We start from the raw sequence: 23,277 nt of genomic DNA, 5'->3' as shown, positions 1-23,277 counted from the left end.
TAATGGAGCAACTGATTGCCAGGGCGACTCCCCCTCTCTCCGCACGGAGCTCCAGGGCCTCGTCAAGACAAGGGTCTAGGGCACCTTCCCCTACCCGACCAAGCGACCCGGAGCCCGGCCAACAGAAAGAGCCTATACACGTCTCCGAACCCCCTCCCCGACCGGTCCATGCGAGACCCAGCAACAGGGAAGAACCGGCCTACGCGGCCGAGAGACTGAATAGACGATTGCAAGATCTAGAAGACCTAGCAGAGGAAGAGGAAGAGGAAGAGGAGGAAAGTCAAGCCCACCAGCAGCATCGTACTCCACAGGACCAGGAGGTCCAGTACAGCCCAGACTTTACCCCCGAGGCCCTGCGTTACAGACCCACGACTCAACTCAAGGGTGAGTTTGACGCACCGCCAGCCCCGAGGAACAGCACCTGGGTACCCGGGCTTTGGTACCCACCAAGTACCAGCCCACAACGACACGTACGGGGAGACTCGCCCAGGAGGCCTCTCCCCCAACACTCACCGATGTTCCAGCCATCCATGGCATCGTACCTTGGCACACCGACGTTTCCGGATTTCACACACGAGGACAGAGCACAGTACACGGAACTAAGAATGTGCTTAGAGACTATGATGTCTGATGTCCCCGATGAGACGTACAAATATGCTATCCTCCTCAAGCACCTGAAGGTGCCCAGAGCGCATAATATAGCGCTGGCATATTCCAACTCAAGTACCCCATACACCGCGGCTCTAGTAGCCCTCGACCAACGTTATGGACGCATATGGGACTACGTAATACAAGAGATAAGGAATATTGACCGTCTCCCCCCAGCCACAGACAATCGCTCATTGGATGACCTCTCTATCAAGGTACAATCCCTGGTAGGGATGCTGGGGGCACAAAAGGAAAAGGGTAGGCACGAACTGTACGCTAACTCTAATGTTGAAAGGATATTAGAGAAGCTTCCTCCCGCCCGACAAGAGCGCTTCAGGCGGCAAAGAGACCACCGTGATCCCAACGGTCCCGAGCCATCCCTCCTAGACCTGGCCGACTTCCTCGCGAGAGAAGTCAGCAGCCTACGACTGGATACGTTCGTGCGGAGTGGACCAAGCCCCAGAGAGGGACCTCGGAGATCCAACGATAACCGCAGGCTGGTGACCGTCATGCACCAAGCCGAATCAGTACCGCGTAACAAGAACCACAGCACCCCCTCGACGAAAGAGAAGTGGAAGATTGTATGCCAGTACTGTGAGAAAGAACATTAGCTGTCACACTGTGACACGTTCAAGAAGATGACCGCCGACGAGGTGAGTCAATGGATAAAGTCCAACTGCCGCTGTTACCGCTGTGCGCGCAGCCATATGGCAGCCGAGTGCCGCTTGAAGAAGAGGTGTAGTCGGTGTGACGGAGCCCACTTGGACGTCTTGCATGACAGTAACAGGAAGAAACCCGCACCCTCAAGCAGCACCAGAGCAAGCGTCATGTATATTGACCCCGCCAGCAGCGGGGGCTCCCGGGTGCTCTTGAAGGTGGTCCGAGTGACATTAAGCTACGAGGACAAGGTCATGGACACTTACGCCGTCCTTGACGACGGGTCAGAAAAGACTCTCCTCCTCGCATCCGCTGCGGCCCAGCTGGGTCTGCGGGGGAGCGAAGAAACAATGACGATTCGTACTATAAGAAGAGACCTGAAGACGATAAAGGGTGAGCACGTCTCCTTCACTATCGCAGCAAGCGGGCAGCCCGAGAGGCGGTATAGGATCACTAACGCTTTCACCAGCCAAGACATAGGCCTGTCGCGGTACACCTACCCCATCGCCAAGCTGATGGACAAATACGTGCACCTGCGTCAACTACCTATACCGCTCATCGACGGCGCCACCCCGACCCTGCTCATAGGATCCGACCACGCACACCTCATCGTCCCGACGGACCTGGTCCACATTGGGCCCAGAGGCTGTCGAGCAGCAGTCGAGACCCGCCTAGGATGGACACTACAAGGCCCCCTCTCCAGGTCTCCCAACCGAACAGCAGCCACTCGCTGCCTCCACTCCAGAGTGACAGAAGAAGACACCACCCTCTTACAGCACGTCGAGAGGCTATGGACACTAGAGACAATGCCCTTTAAGAACGAAAAGAAACACATTCGTTCCAAGGAAGACATTTATGCCATAGCCCTCCTCGAGCAGGGGACAAAGAGAGTCAAAGTCAATGGAGTGATGAGATACGCAACTCCACTCCTGAGGCGAGAGGGTATGCCTACCTTCCACGCCTCAAAAGAAGCGACGGAGCGATATCTACTGAACACCGAGCGGCGCCTAGCCAGAGACCCCGCTCAAGCCACTGTGTACCGCGTTGAGATTGATAAGCTAATCACAGCGGGACACATAAAGAGAATTGACATTCAAGAGGCCGATCAGACGACCGAATCATGGTACGTGCCCCACCACAAGGTCCACCACAACGGCAAGGATCGTATTGTGTTTAACTGCAGCTACCAGATCGGATCACAAAATCTGAATAAAGAGCTCTTGCCCGGCCCAACACTCGGCCCCTCTCTACTAGGCGTGTTGCTACGTTTCCGCCAGAACAAGGTGGCCATCAGCGGCGACATCAAAGGGATGTTCCTGCAGGTGCGACTAGTGGAAGAGGACAAGCCCCTGCTGCGGTTCTTATGGAGAGAGAGGATCGGGGATGAGCAACCATCCATCTATCAATGGGAAGTCCTCCCTTTCGGAACCACATGCAGCCCATGCTGTGCTACGTTCGCACTGCAAAAACATGTCGCAGAGGACCCAGCAGCTGACGAGGAGGTCCGACAAAGTGTAGAAAAGAGTTTCTACGTGGACAACTGTCTGCAAAGCGTCTCGACGCCAGAAGAGGCCGAGGCCCTCCTACTCAAGCTCCGCGCCTCCCTGATCAAAGGCGGCTTTGATCTCCGGCAGTGGGCCAGCAGCGACCCTCAAGTACTGCGCAGCCTCTCCCCAGAGGACAAGGCAGCAAGCAGCGAGACCTGGATGGCGACCATCCCAGGTGAAGCCCAAGAAATGACATTAGGACTAGTCTGGCACTTCAAAACAGACTCGCTCCATTATAGACACACACCCCTGACCAAGGAGCAGGGAAGGTCGATTTCACTACCGACCACCAGACGGAGTGTATACAGAACACTCGCCAGACAATATGACCCGTTGGGATGCATTCTACCTTACACCACCAGGGCAAAGATGATTGTACGAGAGCTGTGGGACAAGGACCAGGGCTGGGACGACCCCATACCCGACCACCTTGCTTCCACATGGAGAGAGTGGGAAACAGAACTCAGCTCGCTCCCAGGTGTCAACATACGCCGCAGCTACTTCCCACCCACAGTGCGGCTGGAGACGTGTCAGATGGACCTGCACGTCTTCAGCGACGCCTCCGAAGTAGCCTACGGTTCGGTGGCCTACTTGCGGGCCCGAGAGGAGGGAGGAGAAATACATACCGCCTTCATCCTGGCTCGTTCAAGAATAGCCCCCCGCAAGCAACAATCGATCCCGCGTCTAGAGCTCTGCGCAGCCCTAGTAGGAGCGCAACTCGCCACGTTAATCCAACGTGAACTCACCATCCCGGTGCAAAGAACAATCCTGTGGTCAGACTCTATGACCGTACTCACATGGATCCAGTCCGATTCGTGTAGATACAAGGTCTTCGTGGGAGTCAAAATCACAGAGATCCAAGATTTAACAGAATCAGCATGCTGGAGGTACGTGGACACAAAACAGAACCCAGCAGACGTCATCACACGGGGAATGTCCCTGGATGACCTCACACGTCACAATCTCTATAGTGACGGTCCCGAGTTCCTCAAGCTCCCGGAAGAAGAGTGGCCTACACCCACCCCACGGGAGGCTAGTCAAGAGGAGGCAGAGATGAAGAAATCTATGTTCTGTGGGTTGACGCACACACCAGTCCCCACAGATCCCAACATAGACGACTGCCCTACCCTTGAGAGTGCGCAGTTAAAGACATTCCTGTGGCACCACCCTGAGGTTCCCTCCACTACTGACATTAATGCAGCTAACTACGAAGAAGCAGAACTCCTTCTGCTACAGCGAGCCCAAAGAGACTCGTTCCCCGACGAGCTAGACTGTCTGCAGGGATCAAAGCCAGTCCCGTCAGACAGCAGACTGCTCCACTTGGCCCCTGAGCGCGATGCCCATAATCTCATCAGAGTGGGTGGTCGTCTCAGAAGGGCCCCAGACTTAAAGGATGACGTCAAGTTCCCGATAGTTCTCAACAGCCGACACAAGGTCACAGAGCTCATCATAAAGAAATACGACGAGGACGTGCACCACGCCGGGGCAGAGAGAGTCTTCGCTGAGATCAGACGTCGCTATTGGATACTGCAAGGAAGAGAAGCAGTACGACGCTTCCAGCGGACCTGTCTAGACTGTCGCAAGTGGCGAGCACAGCCCAGTATACCCCGGATGGCTGACCTACCCCCCTGTCGCCTCCGACTCGGCGACAAGCCCTTTCACTCCACCGGTAAGGACTGCTTCGGCCCGCTGTATGTGAAGAAAGGAAGAGGGACGGAGAAGCGGTGGGGTATTGTATTCAAATGCATGACCACCCGAGCGATACACATAGAACTCCTTCCAACCATGAGTACGGACTCATTCCTTATGGCCTTCCGGAGATTCACAGCGCGGAAAGGAAAACCGTCTATATTATTGTCTGATCACGGGACAAACTTCAAAGGCGGAGAAAGAGAGCTGAGAGAGAGCTTCCAAGCTATGGGCCCAGAACTTAAGACCCACCTCGCTCCCTCTCAGATTGATTTCCAGTTTAACCCCCCGAATGCCCCTCACTTCGGGGGAACTTGGGAACGAGAAGTACGTTCAATAAAGACAGCCCTGTACGCCGTGCTTGGGGCCCAGACCGTGGCGGAAGAAGTCCTCACGACAGTCCTCACGGAGATCGAGGGAGTATTGAACTCAAAGCCCCTCGGTTACGTCTCAAGTGATGTAGCAGATGTCGACCCAGTCACCCCCAACACTCTCTTGATGGGGCGGCTGGACCCCGCGCTCCCACAGACAGTGTACAGACCTGAGGAAGCGAACGGCCGAAGAATGTGGAGGTACAGTCAAGTATTGGCTGACAAGTTTTGGAACAGTTTCCTCCTCCACTATCTACCGTCTCTACAGAACCGCCAGAAATGGGTAAAAGAAAGAGACAATTTGACGGAGGGCACAGTCGTCATGATTATCGACCAGTCACTACCCCGAGCTATGTGGCCGGCCGGCCGTGTAAGCAAAGTGATCACTGGTGCCGACGGAAAGGTCAGAGCGGCAGAAGTGCTCGTCCAGGGACGGACATACACCCGACCCGTGGCGAGGCTGATAGAGTTGCCAAGGCTCCCCGACTCTCTTAATGACGACCATGACCCCCTGACTTTGTGAATTGCCCTACTCCTCACAACGGACATTGAGTAGTGGACAAGGCGGTTAATCTGTCTCTGCTTATCTAATTAGGTGCAGACTAATTAGGAGGCGGCTGTTACAAAGGGTCAGATTAAACCGAATATATATATTTATTACTTGAGATATATTGTATAATATTTGTATATCGTCTGATATCCCTTGTATATTCTTTGTACATATACACGGAATATCCCTTTACCTAGGTACCGGCCAGACCATAATATTCGTTCTCCTATTGGACAGCGACCCCCTAGGCGCCACGGCCATACCCCCAATGTCTAGTTCAAAGTCACCGCTAAGACATGTCTCAACATGCCCAGGTTTGCGCAGTAATACGAGACAGAAATGAGGTTGGCACTAGAGTATTCATCTTACGTATAAATACGTTGCAGGTGGATACAGCAGTTGTGTTACCCCAACAAGTTGAAGCCTTCACCACGATACAACGTGCTGTGAAGTGGGCCCGTTTTGCCCCAAAATAGAGCCTTGAGACCGCGTGCGAATTGATAGCTAAAGTGTCAGAGTTTAACGCTGTATCGTCGAGTTCGACTTATTCTATTATAAAGTAATAGTCTATTATGTATAGTGTATCGTGCGGCTACCGTTCTACAGTGACCAGCATTACCACCGTTTCATCGTACCGAGCTAGTGCGCTTATCCAGGCTGGGCGGCCTGACCTTGTGCCGCCATCCGAGGAGCCCTAGACGAGAACCGTGTGGATATGTACACTGGATAACCTACACCGACGAATGCAGAGCCCTTTTCGGCTGGATTATATTGCTTTGGTCCTGTGGCTGCTGGAGCAGAGAACCGTCTACCCCCACTACCGTGTGGGATCTACCCTGTGAGGAGCCCCGTCGAGCCCGCCTCTAGGACTCAGAGGCTGGCTAGCTTTCATCCATGCTGCAGTGCATACCGGAGTATAGCTGTTGCTTTGTCTAAGGACCAAGGGATTATTGCACCGTCTCCTGTACCTGGAGTCTCTTTATTCCTCGTTGATCCAGACTTTTGCTCCCGACAATTCCTCTCCCCTGCTGGCTTACAACCGGAGGGAACCCCCTTAGTATCTCCAGCTGACCTACGAGTGTGCCTTATATAATTCTTATGCTACAGGTGGTATTAATTATTCCCATCGTAATATGCTCATGGACTTACGCTCTTGACCTATTCATGCACATTCTTCGCCATACAAGCGCGACCCTAATTCTCAATACTGTAATCTAATATTGCTGCTCTTCTAATAAATATTCCAAACAGGACTTTCTTTGTTAAGCCGTGTTATTGTGTGGGTGTTCATCACATATACCTGTGTACTGTATGGCCAGTAATTAAAGTACATAACTCAGTAGTGGTTTAATGATACCATACTTTCAATACAGTCAGGGAATTGTACCCCTCAGTTACACTCTGGGTAGAAGACAGTGATGTGATTGGCTCTGTGGTTGTAGCTAATGCCCGCCCACAATCTACCTAGAGTCCTAGACTGACTGTACACAGCGAGTGGAATCCACTTCCTCATAGAGTGAAACCCGACACCTCTGCATACTCTGGAGGGAGAGAGAGAGAGAGATAGAGAGAGAGATAGAGAGGGAGAGAGAGAGGGAGAGACAGAGAGAGAGAGAGAGAGGGAGACAGAGAGAGAGAGGGAGGGAGCACTTGGGGGGGGGGGGCCTGCCGCGCCACACGGGAGAGGGGAGGAAGGGAGGCCCCCCCACCCCCCACAAGCTGCCGCAGGGAGAGAAAAAACGAAAGGAAGAGACGGCCTGTCTTTTTTTTCTCTCTCTCTCTCTCTCTCACCCCCCTCTCTCTCTCTCTCTCTCTCTCTCTCTCTCTCTCTCTCTCTGTCTACCAGTCGCAGACTGTGTGGACTGACTGTCACTCAAAGTGCTTATGGGCGGAGCCAGGCCATAACAGCCTGAAATCTTGAACCTGAAAACCCAAAAAGCGGGCAAAATCGGCCCTGTGCCCCAGTATAGTGCTTGGTCTAGATACGCCCCTGACACACACACACACACACATAAGTACGTCTTGTTTCCGCAAGGTGTACAGTATACCTCAAGGACACACATTTTTATATACAATACATATAAAGGTACTACAGGTCACACACACACACAGTCAGGTACACACACAGTGGTATACACCAGTAACACTGCATACACACAAGCACTCAACCCTTCTGTAACCTAATAGTGTTGGACGAAGCAAAGTAGTCAGGAGGATAATATATCATCTGATAGGACCCAGCGTTAAATCACATCAGCCCGCAGGAACTCTGTGTGTGTGTGTGTGTGTGTGTGTGTGTGTGTGGTTTCACCCTATATAGCGGGTGATATTCACAAAGTTAGTCTTCACTTCATGGTGTTTAGTCATAGATGCTGTAAGAATGTAAGCTGCTGCTCCTGTGTGTGTGTGTGTGTGTGTGTGTGTACCTCGTTTATGTGAAGAATCTACCAAATGAGGTCGTTTTTCATGTCCTGATTTAGTTTGACAGACCTTTGTAGTGTGATGGTTAAGGTTGTGGTTAGGGTTAGGTCATGCTTAGGGTTAAGTTATATTTCATTTATGGCTTTGCGCTCTGCTCTATTGGAACTGTCCCTTTAATCATAATATGTACATGTGGTTGAAAGTGTTCATGATAGTATATTATATACTATCATGAAAACTTTCAACCACATGTACGCTCCTCACCTGCCTGGCCACGCCCACATCCGCTCATACATAAGCGGGGCCATGGCCATACTACCAGCTCCTTCCCTACTTTCACCACCGTGAAGTCCGTGTATAGCACCGCTTCAGGTTTAGTGCTTAAAGTAGTTAGTTAGTTATAGGAGCTGTGTTGGCGTTGTCTTTTGTTTTTCCCTCTCTCACTAATTTATGGGAGAAAGAAGAGATAATGTCGTCACCACCGTAGAGTCTAGAGGATTATTCTGACCTCCACCGGCGTTTCACATTTGGGGAGTGCGCGTCACTGGGCCGTTTCCCCCGCCAGCGTTGCGCTCCGGCTGTGCAGCTGGATACTGTTGCCGTGAGAGGCAGTCGGCTGGACGACGGCCTCTCTAGGTGGGTGGTGTCTTGCGACGCGGGCCTCAGATGTGTCAGTTGTGCAGGGTTGGCTGCGCAGGCTTGCGGCCCCGCAGAACATCCGGATCCGAGCGAGGATTCCTCCGTTGCCTCTCCATCGCGGGATGTAGGGGACGAGGGGTTCTTGTTTGACGCCCCACGAAAACAGAGGCTTTGTTTTCCTGGGAGCCCCAAGTCCAAGTCTGGGTTCGAGTCCCAATTCTCTGAGGAGGGATGCCCTCTGCTAGCCGCTCCAGATGCTGGCTCCCGCCTATCCTATGGAGACAGTGAGTGCAGCCTCCCGGCGCGCGTTTGCATGTTTTTTTGCCCGAACTCAAGGCGGCAGCAGCCCGCATAGAATGGGGCTTGCAGCCGACGCCGCTGTATCTCTGGTAACGCCATCCTGTGAGAGAGACTGGTGTTGTCTGCCCTTTTTTTCTTTGGGCTAAAGAAGAGGCAGTCGGCTGTCTGACGTGATCAGGCCTGCATCGCTATTCCTCACATTACACAGCTTCAGTAGTAGCCGTTAGCTAACAGTGGGCCTGTGAGAGCTAACCATTAGCTTGCTGCTGCGTTAGCTGGTGGCTATCGTGGGCCGGTAAGAGCTAGCTGTGAGCCGGTAGCTGGCCGTTGGTCAGAGCCGACGGTGGGCCTGTGAAGGCTAGCTGTTAGCTTGGTGCTAACCGTCAGCCTGGCGTTAGCCGTTAGCTTGTGCTAACCGTTGGCGTTAGCCGTGGGGAGTTAGCGGGGCCTTAACACTCTGATTCGGCGTCATCTCTGGCAGAAGATGTCATTGACCTGCACCATGGCCGGCCACAGGATGTGGGCGACACGCCGGAGCGAGACTCCAGCCGTCGCCGCTTCTGGCCCCGCCAGCAAGAGGCCTCGTCAACGTGGTGGACCAGCCATTTGTTGCGGCCATTTATCCTGCGTCCGGGGGTCAGGTAGGACATGTTACACTATGCCCCACTCTCCCCCCCAAAATATTTTTGGTTAATAACAATGTTTTTGTTTAACAAAACGGGAGCATGTCTAAGTTCCCCGGGTCCTATGTTCCCCGGGTCCTATCTTCCCCGATTGATTGATTGATTGATTGATTGATTGATTGAAAATTTTAGACCACCAGCCCTGATTCCAAACTCTAACCTTAACCAACTTCGAAAGAGGGCCTAAGCTTGGGCCTAAGCTTAACCAGTTTGATTTATTAATAATTAATAAAATAATAAAAATTTACAAAATGTTCAATCAATTAATCAATCAATCGGGGAACATAGGACCCAGGGTCCGGGGAACATAGGGATGATCCCAACAAAACGTGTGTTTACTTCACTGTATTTTGGGGGTTACGACGTGTGCTATGTGAACCCGCAGCTACAAATGCTGGGGGCGCCTTCTTGCTTGGAGTTTGTGCAGTTTTCTCTGAAAGTTTGCGTTGGTTGCTATTGTGTATAACTTAGCAAGGCCTGTAGTTCTAGCACTTGGCCAAGGGCTTATGTCCTTCTCTCTACTTAAGACAGCGTTCTTTCTTACACGAGTAAAAGTGAACTTGGGGTTTTATTGTATGATGAGAGTTGTGTGTGTTTCATGTAATACGTTTAGGTAAACGTAGCATTGAGTCCACAACTGGTATGGGTGTTAGCTTACAGAGTTGTACATATGTGGCATATGAACCAAGGACCTTTTGAGTCCCTCTCTTTAGTCTGATATTTTTTCTTTGCTTAACACTTTCCATGCCAGCCTCTGTGTCCTACAGTATTTACCCTGTTGAATGCCAACGCTCTATTCAATGACAGAGCACTCGCATTTGTGAACGCATAAACGATATTTTAAATTATGGCTATGTGTCTAATACGACCGTCGCTTATCAATGACTTGTTTGCAGTCAACATTGTCGAAACGGATAGTTTTTTTTAATCGGTTCATTTCTGTTTTACACCATTTTGAAAAACGCTTTTTTTTTAAAAAACTTTCAGAAAAAAAAAGATTCTGCAGGAATCGCGCTTTACTGTAATACACAAACACGTTGTCATTTTTCTGCCTATTTATGAATCGTTTTCAAATAAATGCTAGATTATCGATAGTATATGTGTACTTATGCACGCTATAGAAGCGGGCTGAAAAATCGATTCTCTTATTTCCTGATCAGCTAAACACACTCACAGCCACACACACAAATATGGGACACGTTGATATATAGGTGAAAACAGCTCTGATTATCCCAATACTGGTAAAATAGATTCCTTACCTCAGATCAGATGTTCTCCAAAAAGATTATTTCAATTCCTTATCGCCATTCCAAATATCGATCGCGTTTATTGATCCAACGCTGGGTACTGGAAACATATTCCACGCTGTTCTGATGGTGGGCAATGACTGGGATCGTCTCCGGTTACTTGCCTGACAAGTAAAATGTGGAATCCGGACTCTTTTTTTCCCATGCGTTTCATTCAGTCTAATCCAATGGGGCGCAGTACCATCCGGAGAGACGATAGGGGGCGGTATTTTCCCAATTCGAGCTCAGAGAGAGTGCCAGTGGTAACGTGAGGCTAGATTGATGAAATATGAATGGAAATCGCTAATAAAAAAAACAACGATAAAAAAACGGCATATCTCGTTTCTGGCACTCAACGGTAGGGTTGGGCATCGTTTGGATTTGAACGATTCCGGTTCCGATTCCGATTCTCCATATCGATTCCTGTTCTAAACGATTCTCGATTCCGATTCTTTGAGGTGCAGGTCAAAACAGGTCACAGCTTATTTCGCAGGAGATTTAATTTTTTTTTTTTTTATCGCATTTTTTTTTCATACGATTCACATTTTCAGTTGACTTGATACAGTTTAATTTGGTTGCTGTACTGTAACTAGGGTATTTTTATATATTTTTTTTAATCGAAATTAATAATCGAAATGCAAATATGTTACTTCCGGTTCCAGAACCGGTTCCTATTATAACCGGTTTTCGGTGCCCAACCCTACTCAACGGTTGGCATGAAATAACGAATTATGCCGTGGCTGGCACTCAAAGTGTTAAGGGTAATGATAAAAATAGCGGGTGGCAAGTTTTTCACACATAAGCCAGAGCCGTGAAATAAAACCTGTTTACTCTAAGAGGTAAGTATGTGCTTTCATGTAGCGCGCTATGCAACTGGTGTCACAACTCTGTTTTTTATGGCGTCGTATCAGGGGTGAGGTGTCTAGTCCGCAGTGCTCCGGGTGCAGGTCGAGTTCTGCTCTTAAGACCTGTCGACCTGGATTGAGGGATCAACCTCCTTGGAGGGTTGTCTCCCCGGCGCGCCAGCTGGCCCCACGACGTTGTGGGGGTGAAGCCTCCTTGGGAGCGCTTCAGAGCGGCGTGCCAGGGGGAGAAGGGCCCTCTTCGCACAGTCAGGTCCGGTCTCCCTCCCGTCCCTTACTAGGGGGGCCGGGGGGCCCGGATCCTCCCCGGATTCTGATGGTTGTAGGGGACCTCAGCGGGTACATCTGTCGGGCTTTCCGCTCTGCTCCACTCTTGTGTTCCAATAGAGCAGAGCGCAAAGCCATAAATGAAATATAACGAAGGTTATCCTATAACCCTAGTTATAGGAATTATGGCGAGCGCTCTGCTCTGACTCACTGAGGACCCCACGGTCTTCCGTTTCGGCAGTGAAAGACTGGGAAAGGAGCTGGTAGTATGGCCATGGCCCCGCTTATGTATGAGCGGATGTGGGCGTGGCCAGGCAGGTGAGGAGCGTACATGTGGTTGAAAGTTTTCATGATAGTATATGATTAAAGGGACAGTTCCAATAGAGCAGAGCGCTCGCCATAATTCATATAACTAGGGTTATAGGATAACCTTCGTTATGGTTAGGGTTAGGTTATGCTTAGGGTTAAATGAAGTTATGCTTAGGGTTAAGTTATGGTTAGGGTTAGGTTATGCTTAGGGTTAAGTTAAGTTATGCTTAGGGTTAAGTTATGGTTATGGTTAGGTTATGCTTAGGGTTAAGTTATGGTTAGGGTTAGGTTATGCTTAGGGTTAAGGTTATGCTTAGGGTTAAAGTATTTCACATAAACAAACGTATGTGTGTGTGTGTGTGTGTGTGTGTGTGTGTGTGTGTGTGTGACCTACTGTTCTGGGGCAGTGGACATATCTCGCCAGGCTGATGATGAGGTCATGTGTGATGGGGTCCACCAGGTTTCTGAAGCTGGCGTAGCGATACAGTACATCATCCAGAGAAGTAGACTCCATGCCCAGGTCCTACACACACACACACACACACACACATATACACATTACATACAGCTATACACATGTTGTACAAATCTATCACTTGGTGCAGAAGTAACTGTGAAAAACAGAATGTGTTGAAACACAACAGACATCTACACATAATTACCTATGTATGACGATGTTATTATACAATTAAACAGTAAGACAGTTATGTACTGTATGGTCACATTTAGTAAACAAAATCAATCTTTGGTCCACAATAATAACCATAATCACAATAATGAATAATGAGTTGCAGGCTACATTTCATAATCACATGCATTTGCATTACACTCCCACAGACTCACTCACATTATGCACAAACAAACAAACACTCGCCCACACACAGACAAACACAGACACCCAGAACACTGTGGCATCGTCACTGGTGTCTATGTGTGAACATAAACACCCTAATTTTTACCATCCTGCTCAGCAAACCCTTTGGCCCTGTAAGCTTCAAATTAAATAGTGTTTCATTACATCCGTCTGTCATCTACCTGTCTGTCTGCCTTGCCTGGTTGTCTGTCTGCCTTCTTGTCTGTCTGTCTGCCTGTCAGTCTATCTGCCTTGCCTGCATGTCTGTCTGTCTGTCATCTGCCTGTCTGTCTGCCTGTCTGCTGATATGTCTGTCTGTCTGTCTGTCTGTCTGTCTGTCTGCTTGTTGATGAGAACTGAGAGCATTTAGATTTGAACTAAGGACAATGTTTATGATGTATCACTTGATCCTGTTTGAAGAAGTATCCTCAGGCATGTTGGAGCGTAGCTGGACTAGACGGACATCAACACATAAACACTTTAAGGACCAGCCACGAGTTTATACGTGTTACGGTGCCATGCGTTGTGGACCAGAGCCACGAGTTAACTCGTGTCGAGTTATTGTTTTATTCCATATTAATAACGCTATTAACGTCCCCGATCGACTTGCAGGACCTAACCGCATATTTGATTTTCGAAACATGCAATACCGGCCAGATCCGCCTAGGGGCGCCATCGCTCCACTGCAGTATCATTGAGGGCGATTGAAAAAAAAATTGTACTGTCTGTGGGCGTTTCATATGAGCCTCGATCCCAGCCGAACATACTCCATCTTTGATCACGTTACCGAACGCAGATTTCAGCCTGGAATAATGGGATTTATGATCAGCCAATGGACATATCGATCTACCAGATTCCGATGACTAATGATGAAATGCTGCCGGCAATCACATGGGCTGACGCTAGGATACTATTCCCCCAAACTACAGCTGGATTGGACATTGTTTTAAAACGCAACGTGATCAATCAGTGAAAATGGCTACTTGAACGCACACTGTATTGCTAATCAATAATAGTAATCGGCGTCCCCCACCGCTCCCATTTCATCCATAGATGCTCTGTAATAGTCCGGATGCTACGCAGTTTGTTTTATTTCATTCGTATATATACAGCAGAAATGGCGTTTGATATAACGTGAGTAGCCTTTAGCCTATTATCTAGCTCCCCAGAAAAAAGACGAGGCGAAAACTGCGATAAACCTTATATTCACGGCGCTATAAAATTATTTTTATTTTCTTTAAGCCATTATGAAGGCACGGTTTATGCACTCAAGTGACAATGAGAATGGACAGATAGCAATACTATAAAGTATATATATAGCTGTTAGAAAGTACATCGGTTTGTTGACAACGCTCGGTCCTCTGGACTATAAATCGCCGCGGGACTTTGGTCGCCAAAGTGTTAACAGCGCCACAGGCTTATGTAAACATTATGTCAACTATAACACACTTTTTACAGAGCGAAAACAACAAGGCCACTCACAGAAGTGCCTGCTACCAAGTGCTGCTTTCCCCCTGCACGTGTCCTTTTATACGCCTCCGTTTAGAAACTATAACGGCGCACCTGATCATTTGCCACATCCAATTCTGCTTCTACAGCTGTGACTGGTCTCTTAAGTTGTTACAAGTATTTGTACTTCACTTTTAAAGCAAGTAAAAATAAATCTTCTGGTTTGGATTCTCTCCTTCCTCAGAGAGTGACAGTGGGCATGTAGAATAGTATAGAATAGTGTAGTGAGAAAGTGATTTCTACCCAGACCAGCAGTTTGGCCAAATAGCGAACATTGTAAATACTTGACCTATAAACACAACACTGCTTAGCTAACACTAGGGATGCACCGATATGAAAATTTGCCGCCGATACCGATTGTTCAACTAACACAATCGGCCGATACCGATACCGATATTTGTGGCAACAAAAAAAAGAATTATAAATTTTTATTTTATTTTATTTATGAAACGACTGTATATTTGTATGTCTCTAAATGTTTTGATGAATTGAAAATGGAGGACCCTTATGTAAAAAAGCCGAAAGTCTTTTTCTGGTCTTCATCCTCCAGTCCACTGTTGTTGTATTGAGCTGTATTGTATTGTACCCATTCTGCAATCTGTTAATAAAGTTTTCAATCAATCAATCAGACAAATGTATAGAAAAGCTTTTATTATAACAATATAACAAATTGTGCTCACCGATATGAACATAGGCCTCTTTACTTACTTATAGTACTTTATGGTATTTCACCATGCCATGTGTGTTTTTATTTTATAATGCTCATGAGTCATGATTATTGCTTATGAGTTTTAATAAGAGAGCACTATCTCTCTCAACCAAAGCAATGCAGGTAGACGGCAACAGAACAATTTTGATTGACAGTCGATTCTGGCAATTACGTCACACCGCTTGCACCCGCCTCTGCTGTTCTTACCACCAATCGGCAAGCGCTTATTCGTTTTTTACTTCCGGGAAGTCCGCCATTGATTTACACGAGAGAATCAATAACAAACATACCGTAGCTAATAACGTTAGCTCCCCGCCACCCACGAGTAGACTACCAGCGCTCCGCAGGAGTACCAAGCGAGGCATGATGATTTTACTGCAACAAATGTTATAATAAAAGCTTTTCTATACATTTGTCTGATTGAAAACTTTATTAACAGATTGCAGAATGGGTACAATTCAGTACGTGCTCTCTGAGCAAAGGAAGGAACTGAGATATGAATGACCAACAACAATGCTATATGGTCGGGTAAATATGCTGATGTTATTGAACGTGTAACTATAACGTTAATGCCACAAAACAAATGCCTTTGTTAACACATTGAGTGCCAGCGACGACATATCTCGTTTTATCAGCCCCCCCGGTGAGTGCCGACAACGACAAATGTTGTTTTATTTTTTTATTAGCAATCTGAATTCATATTTCATCAACCAAGTCTCCCGTTGGTACAGCAGCCCCTCCAGGAGCTCAGATGGGAAAAAAGCGCCCCCTATCGTCTATCCCTGTGTAACTGCAGGTCAGACTGACCTGGGATCTGTAGATCTGTAGAGGTGGAGCCAACTGGCTCCATTGTGCTGGCGAGCCGTCTGATCAAGAGGGATCTGATCGCGAGACGGAAAGCAGACTGGAATATATATTTACAGCAGCCAATAATCAATCAATAAGCGTGATCGATATTTGGAATGGCGATCAGGAATTGGAGTAATCTTTTTGGAGAACATCTGATCTAAGGTAAGGAGTCTATGTTACCAGTCTTGGGGTAATCAGAGCTGTATTCACTGAGATAACAGCGTGTCCCTATGTGTGTATGTGTGTGTGTGGCTGTGTGTGATCTTGAGGAAACGAGAGAATACATTTTTCAGCTCGCGTCTATAGCGTGCATAAGTACACATATACTATCGATAATCTAGCGTTTATTTGAAAACGATTCATAAATAGGCCGACAAATGACAACGTGTCTAGTGTATTAGAGAATATTCCAATAAATGCAGTTTATGAGGGAATCTTTAAATTTTCCGAAATTTTTCTAGAGAACGATAGCTTTTCGAAATGCTATAAAAAGGATATGAACCGATTAAAAAACAATCCGTTTTGACAATGTTGACTGCAAACAAGTCATTGATAAGCGACGGGCAGATTAGACACATAGCCATAATTTAAAACATAGATTAGGCGTTTTTAACGCCAACATTGAAGTGGATGATGGCACTCAACACGGTTTTCAATGTTAACAATAGGTTATGACTATAACCATGTTCTGTTAGTAGTGGTGACGCTCGGCGTCACTCATGCACTATCCTCGCATATGTGCACGCGCACTGAATAAAATTCCACAATGTACCTTTATCCCAGTATTCGTCTGACCACACCCCTCGTTAGCTTACCTTCATAAGCAGGTGTGTGGTCACCTGCTCTCCTCCTTCCCAAGCTTTCACCACAAGGTGAGATCAAGGGCTGCAGCGGCGTCGGACGCTGAGCGTCACCACTACTAACAGAACATGGTTATAGTCATAACCTATTGTTCTGTATCGTAGTGGCTCCGCTCGGCGTCACTCATGCACAAGGGAGGCCGAGCGCGAGCACCTGCCGACACCTGCCTACCTGGAAGAGGTCAAGGTCCTGGCGGGATGGTGCCAGGAAAACAGCCTCTCCCTGAACGTCAGCAAAACAAAGGAGATGATTGTGGACTTCAGGAGGTCGGGGGTCAAGGACTACAGCCCCCTCAGCATCGACGGGGCACCGGTTGAGAGAGTCAACAGCTTTAAGTACCTTGGAGCCTACATATCCGAGGACTTGACATGGACCACACACATTGACAGTGTTGTGAAGAAGGCACGACAAGGCCTCTACTTCCTCAGGCGCCTAAGGAAGTTCCAAGTCAGTCAGAAGATCCTTAAGAACTTCTACTCATGTACAATAGAGAGCATCTTGACCGGCAACATCACCTCCTGGTTTGGGAATAGCACTGCACAAGACCGAAGCAGACTACAAAGAGTGACACGTTCAGCCGAACGCACAATTGGAGGGGGGCTCCCCACCCTCCAGAACATTTACAACAAGCGTTGCAAGGGCAAGGCTAAGAGAATCATTAAAGACTCCAGTCACCTGAACAACTGCCTCTTTGAACTGCTGCGGTCAGGCAAGCGATACCGGAGTCTCAAGGCGAGCACAGAAAGACTCAGAAGAAGCTTCTATCCCCAGGCCATCAGGCTGCTAAACGAACAATGAACACTACACAACAACAACCACCAAACGCACATAGCACACACATCCACACGCACACACTCACTTTAAACAAACACACTGTAGCACCCACTCCACACACTTTATAGCACACACCCACTTTAAACAAACACACTGTAGCACCCACTCCCCACACTTTATATTTATTGATGAAGGATTGCACTACAACTCGTACACCTTACTGTAAATTGTACCTAAATTGTACCTCATCCCATTTCTGCTTTGCACTATATAGTACTGTACATTAGTACACTGCATAGTATTGTATATTATATGGTAACTCAGAACATTGTACATATGTCTATACCGAACACTGTGACCTCATTTTCTTCTTCTAAATTACATGCTATACTATGTTATTTGATACTATCTTGTCTAGCACAGTCTCTGGAGCGTAACAGTAAGAAGCATTTTGTATGAAAGTATTCTGTACTTCTGTATGACAACTATTAAAGAAACTTGAGAAACTTGACAAATACACCCCGCTGAAGGCCCCCCACAACCATCAGAACAGGGAGGGCCGAGCCCCCCCGACCCCCCCTAATGGAGGGCACCCCCCCTATTGGAGGTTTCCCGGGAGGGCGACGGACCCGACCGTGCGAAGAGGCACTCAAGCAACTCAACGCACAGGGTGAGCAGACCGTGGCCTGACCCCACGACTACACACACGCACAACCCGCATGCCACCCGGGAACGAACGGAGGGAACAACCTCGTTACTGCCCCCAGAATCACGGGGTCAAGGGCAAACCCAACCCCGTGGCAAGGCCGTAGCAGCGGAGCGCGAAGGAAGGCCCAGACCCACCAAAGGGAATGGACCCCCTGGAACGGGGGCCCGGAGAAGTCCATGATGCCAGCATCAAGACCCCACCAGGTGGGCACTTAGTGACCCCGCCCCCCACATCGCCAGCGTATTCGGACAAAGGCCCCTCAGCCGAGCGGGCCCTGTCCCCCCAATAGTACACCGCCTGGCACACTGACCCTGCAGAACAGGCAGTCAGCATGGCCGTAAGCACACAAAAAAGGTTAACCAACGGAAGCAGGCAGCGCACCGGGGAAAAACCAGGCAACAGGCTGTAATCTGAGCCTGGAGCACTGCGGACGAGACAGGCGCCAAAGGAGTCAGCTGAAAGGGGCGTATGCTGGCGTTGTTGCATGACCAAGCCTCCATTAAAAACCCCCACCCAGAGGGGTTGAGGCAGAGAAGGCTGACATGATTGGCAGACGTCATGAACATGCAGGGGCACCCTCAACCGGGTAACCCGGGAGTTGACACTGCTCCAACACACCAGGGAATCAACCACCTTGGTGTTATCCAATGCGGTGGTTGTTCCTATAACCCCTCAAGAAAAAACTCCAAAACACACCTGCGGGTATAAACCGGCTATACCGCAGTACAAGTGTTTCAGTTTTCAAAAAAGGGTTAACCCAGGCCTACGGGTCAACGAAACATTACTTCGGACTGGGCCCGGCGATACGGGAAGCACAGGGTCACCAGAGAAGGTCAAAGACCACCCCAACAGGCCCCTCTTCGCCATGCGTGAGAGAGGAGCGAAAAGAATGGAGAACCAGCCCCAAGCACACCGTACTTGGTATTCCCAGGCGGTCTCCCAACCAAGTACTAACCAGGACCAACCTGCGTAGCGGCCGAGATCTGACGAGATCGAGCGTGTACAGGTTGGCATGGCCGTAAGCCATTACGACAGTGCAGAGTACAAAATGTACACAACCAGGGTCTCCATAGCGCTTAACCCTGTGACACCCGGACCGACCTGGCATTTTCCCCCTGAAAAAGCCCAAGTCCCTCAGGGTACCAGAACAGCAGATCCGCATCCCCGGCGGACAACGGGTTTAACTGATCCGGACCAGCGTGACCAGAACCAGTCCCGTGCCCTAACCACGCCGACATGCCTACTCCAGGAGAAGGGGCAGATATGCGTGTTGATCTTAAACATGAAAAGAAGGCGCCACCCAGACGTTCGGTGCGAACCGCGCCCGGTGGCCCACCCCCAGGGCGTGAGACCCCTCTACATATGTTCAGATCCATTCCGTCATCATCCCCCAGATATGAACGAGAATCCGTCGACAACCAAAACAGGTCGTCGGAAGAGGAAAAACCTCCATCCCAGTTGCTTTATAAAAACGCCATTTTAACCTCAAGCAACCAAGGCGTGCCAGTCAGTCGCCTGATTACAGAACACCCCGAGCTAGCACTATACGTGCGTCGGGACACAACCACATCAATGAACAGGCTATTTAGACCTGTCATTGAATCCCCAAGGCGCCCAGGGGAACGAAAAGAGGGGTGTGATGCTTCCTAACTCCAACTCTTTTTAATAGAAAAGAAGGAAGCACCAACAGTATGTATCCCAGTCTACACAGCCGGGGTAAAAAAAATTCACATTTTTACATCCCACCACCCTCCCATAGGGAGGAGACGGAAATCCCCAGAGAGACTTCCCACGCGAGCTGTACAGATTGAAAAGAATATATTGCACCTTGAGCCATGTAAAAGTTTGGTTTTAGGGCTCTCCGGGGAGGAGGCACTGAACCCATACACACTCAATAATCGAATTGAATCGAATACACACACAATAGAGTAGGACTCCTTCTTGAGGTTCCACTCACCTTGACAATCTGAGGAGGCTCTGTACTCTGAGGAGGCTCCCCCACATGGAAGGAGAGTCCCAACCCACAGAAGGCCCGAATAGGAGCTTCGTGAGGAGGAGCCCTGACCACCCCCCGAAACAGATCCATCATATGGACCTGAACAGCACACGGAAGTCCTACCAACAGAGACGCTCACAGTGACGTACTCTATGGCGGGGGAATTTCTGCTGTGCACACGCCCAATATTCCAGGGCGTGGGACCAGGAAACTCCCCCCTCACCCTGTAACGTGCCGAACCGCAACGTGACAGGAACCTTGAAGGACAGGTGGGTTTACCCCTGACCAACAGAAAAAAGGGGGAGAAAAGGTTACCAGTTCACACCCATGATACGATGTAATGACAAAAAAGAGTATGACGCAGTCATAGTCAGCCCCATGAAGCGTCTAACAGCTTCACACAGCGCATGTGCCAACCTGCTATCTGATTTTTACTAAGGAAAAAACACAGAACAGAGAGGGCCCTCGCAAGAGCCCCGGTACCAGACTTACACATGTGCTTCTGTGGCCAGCCCAACCCAGTTGTAGGTCACACGACACACACAACCCATTATCACCTACAAAAAATGGCAAAAACACTCTACAGAGGAACGCCGTTTTTCATAATGAGAGAATACACAATTCTCGATTAGTATCGGCCACAGGCCTTGCTAAGCACACACGAAAAAGTTACCAAACAATCTTTTCTTTAGGAAAATAAAGTTTCTCAAGCGGTTAGCACAACCCCAACAACTAAGCCAAGGGTTACATCGTATCCCTACCACACAGTGACACAATATAGTGTAACAACATGTCTGAGAGGAGGATGAAGAAGTCCCCAGGGAACCGGGGGGAAACACAACCCTCCTACTTTACCCTTAATACGGCCAGTTAAACAGGTAAACCTGTTAATATGTGAACACACTGTTCATTGTCATTACAGGCTGAGAAAATAATCATTCTTTACTCATATGTCACTAAGCATAGCTTTATAGGTTAGTTTAACCCCCTTAGTTGTGAGTACACGATACATGAACACACAATGTGTCTCAACACAACAAACCAGATCATTTCACATCTGTAACAATAACCCGATTTGCATGGAGACCAGTGACAAGACAATTCACACATAACTTGCGTTGTATCCTAAATGTAGTGCAGCAACACTCGTTTTGGAAAACATCGTTATTTACAAAACATTTAGAAGGGAAAGCAAGAAGAAGTGTTCAAGGTCTGGTCAGGACCTTGCCTACCGGGAGCGCAGATCAAGCGAATTGCAGTCTCTAACATGGCACCGAAGTAAACACAGCCTCCTGTGTTTGACGACACGGGCAGCTCGCTGCTCCAACCCGCCGCTACGGTGCTCCTTGTTGACGCAATCCTCGCCGGCTGGCCCCAGGGTAGGTTCGACGAACATCCTCTGTCAAAGATGACGTCGTAGTCAAGAGTGTTAAAAACATGTTATAGTCACAGCACGTTCAACAGTGTAGCATTAAGCTAATGGCCGCTCTCGGCTGATAGCAGCAAGCTAACGTTTACCTAGCCTAGTGAAACAACAGGCTCCTGGTAAACACAGCGAGCTAGCGCCGCAGCTAACAGCTGACTGGCTAACACAGTAGGCCACAACTAGCACGCAAGCTAATTAGCTACCACCGGAACTCGTACACAACGATACAACAAGTCACACTCAGACAGGCCGCCGTTCTGAAACCCTCCTCACCTTTTCAGAGAGAAGAGAAACGAGATGTTAACACAGTTTTACAACGGTGAGTTTACCAACATCCGGCGGCGCCAGCACAAATCCCATCTGGGCTGTAGCTGACTTGAACATGGATTTTCCGATAATGAACATCCATGCTCACATTTCCTCGTTTAGGGTAAACTCTCATTTGCATATGAGAGACGGGGCCTATACGGTGACAGAGAAGTACCCACGCATCCAGAGATCCTGGGATCACCAGTTTACTGGTCGTGGCCCACTAGTTGCTATAATGGGCTTCAGACCAAGGTCCTCCGCCGTTGCCTAAGAGGCTGAACAAAAGACCCTAATCTGGGGCCGGTTTCCGTAAACATTGTCAGCCAGCCCCCATAGCACTAACAGACAAGTGGAGCTCGCAAGCAAAACATTACTCACCAACCTGGAACCCACCACTTCTCACAACAGACGGTGCGTCACTACAGTCCAGCTGTGTCGCTGAAAGGTTTTACCGCAACCAGCCACAGCAAGGAAGACTGCAGTTGGGAGACATGTAGCGGCGTGCTCCCAATACGAAAACCGGTGTAGGTTTTTAGAATGATCACCATCTTCCAGACACTCCAGTGACGAAGACAATATCGCCGTATTTTCTCGAAAATAGTGAGAGAGAAAATAAAGATATGATGTCAACGTATCTCTTGTTTTCCAACTCTTCTCCTACTATCACATCACGTCAAGTGGGGATCTACCGAGGCACTTCCTTGTGGTGAAAGCGAGAAAGGAGGAGAGCAGGTGACCACACACCTGCTTATGAAGGTAAGCTAACGAGGGGTGTGGTCAGACGAATACTGGGATAAAGGTACATTGTGGAATTTTATTCAGTGCGCGTGCACATATGCGAGGATAGTGCATGAGTGACGCCGAGCGGAGCCACTACGATACAGAACTGGCCGGCACTGAAACTGTTAATCATAAGTAACTTTGATGCAGTAGCGTGTGTGTGTGTGTGTGGGGGTGGGGTTGTGCAGGTCGCTTGACTGAAACTTTTTTCAAAGTTTGAACGTGTGGACCAGATTGACGCGACACAAATTGACGGATATTTATCGGCCACT

At 48.8% G+C, this 23,277-nt stretch overlaps 1 protein-coding gene across 1 annotated transcript in view; it reads right to left on the bottom strand.

Moving 5' to 3' along the window:
• lrrc75a (leucine rich repeat containing 75A) overlaps positions 1 to 23,277 on the bottom strand; it is a 262,186-nt gene that overhangs the window by 124,937 nt on the left and 113,972 nt on the right. The window contains exon 2 of the mRNA XM_084318590.1: positions 12,625 to 12,753. Within this exon, the coding sequence (XP_084174716.1) occupies positions 12,625 to 12,753 (129 nt within the window). The remainder of the gene's footprint in view (positions 1 to 12,624; positions 12,754 to 23,277) is intronic.

This window comes from Notolepis coatsorum (assembly GCF_963971535.1).
Source record: "Notolepis coatsorum genome assembly, chromosome: 1".
Classification (NCBI taxonomy): domain Eukaryota; kingdom Metazoa; phylum Chordata; class Actinopteri; order Aulopiformes; family Paralepididae; genus Notolepis; species Notolepis coatsorum.
Note: the sequence above shows the minus strand (reverse complement) of the source record. Positions and strands in the feature narration are given on the sequence as shown.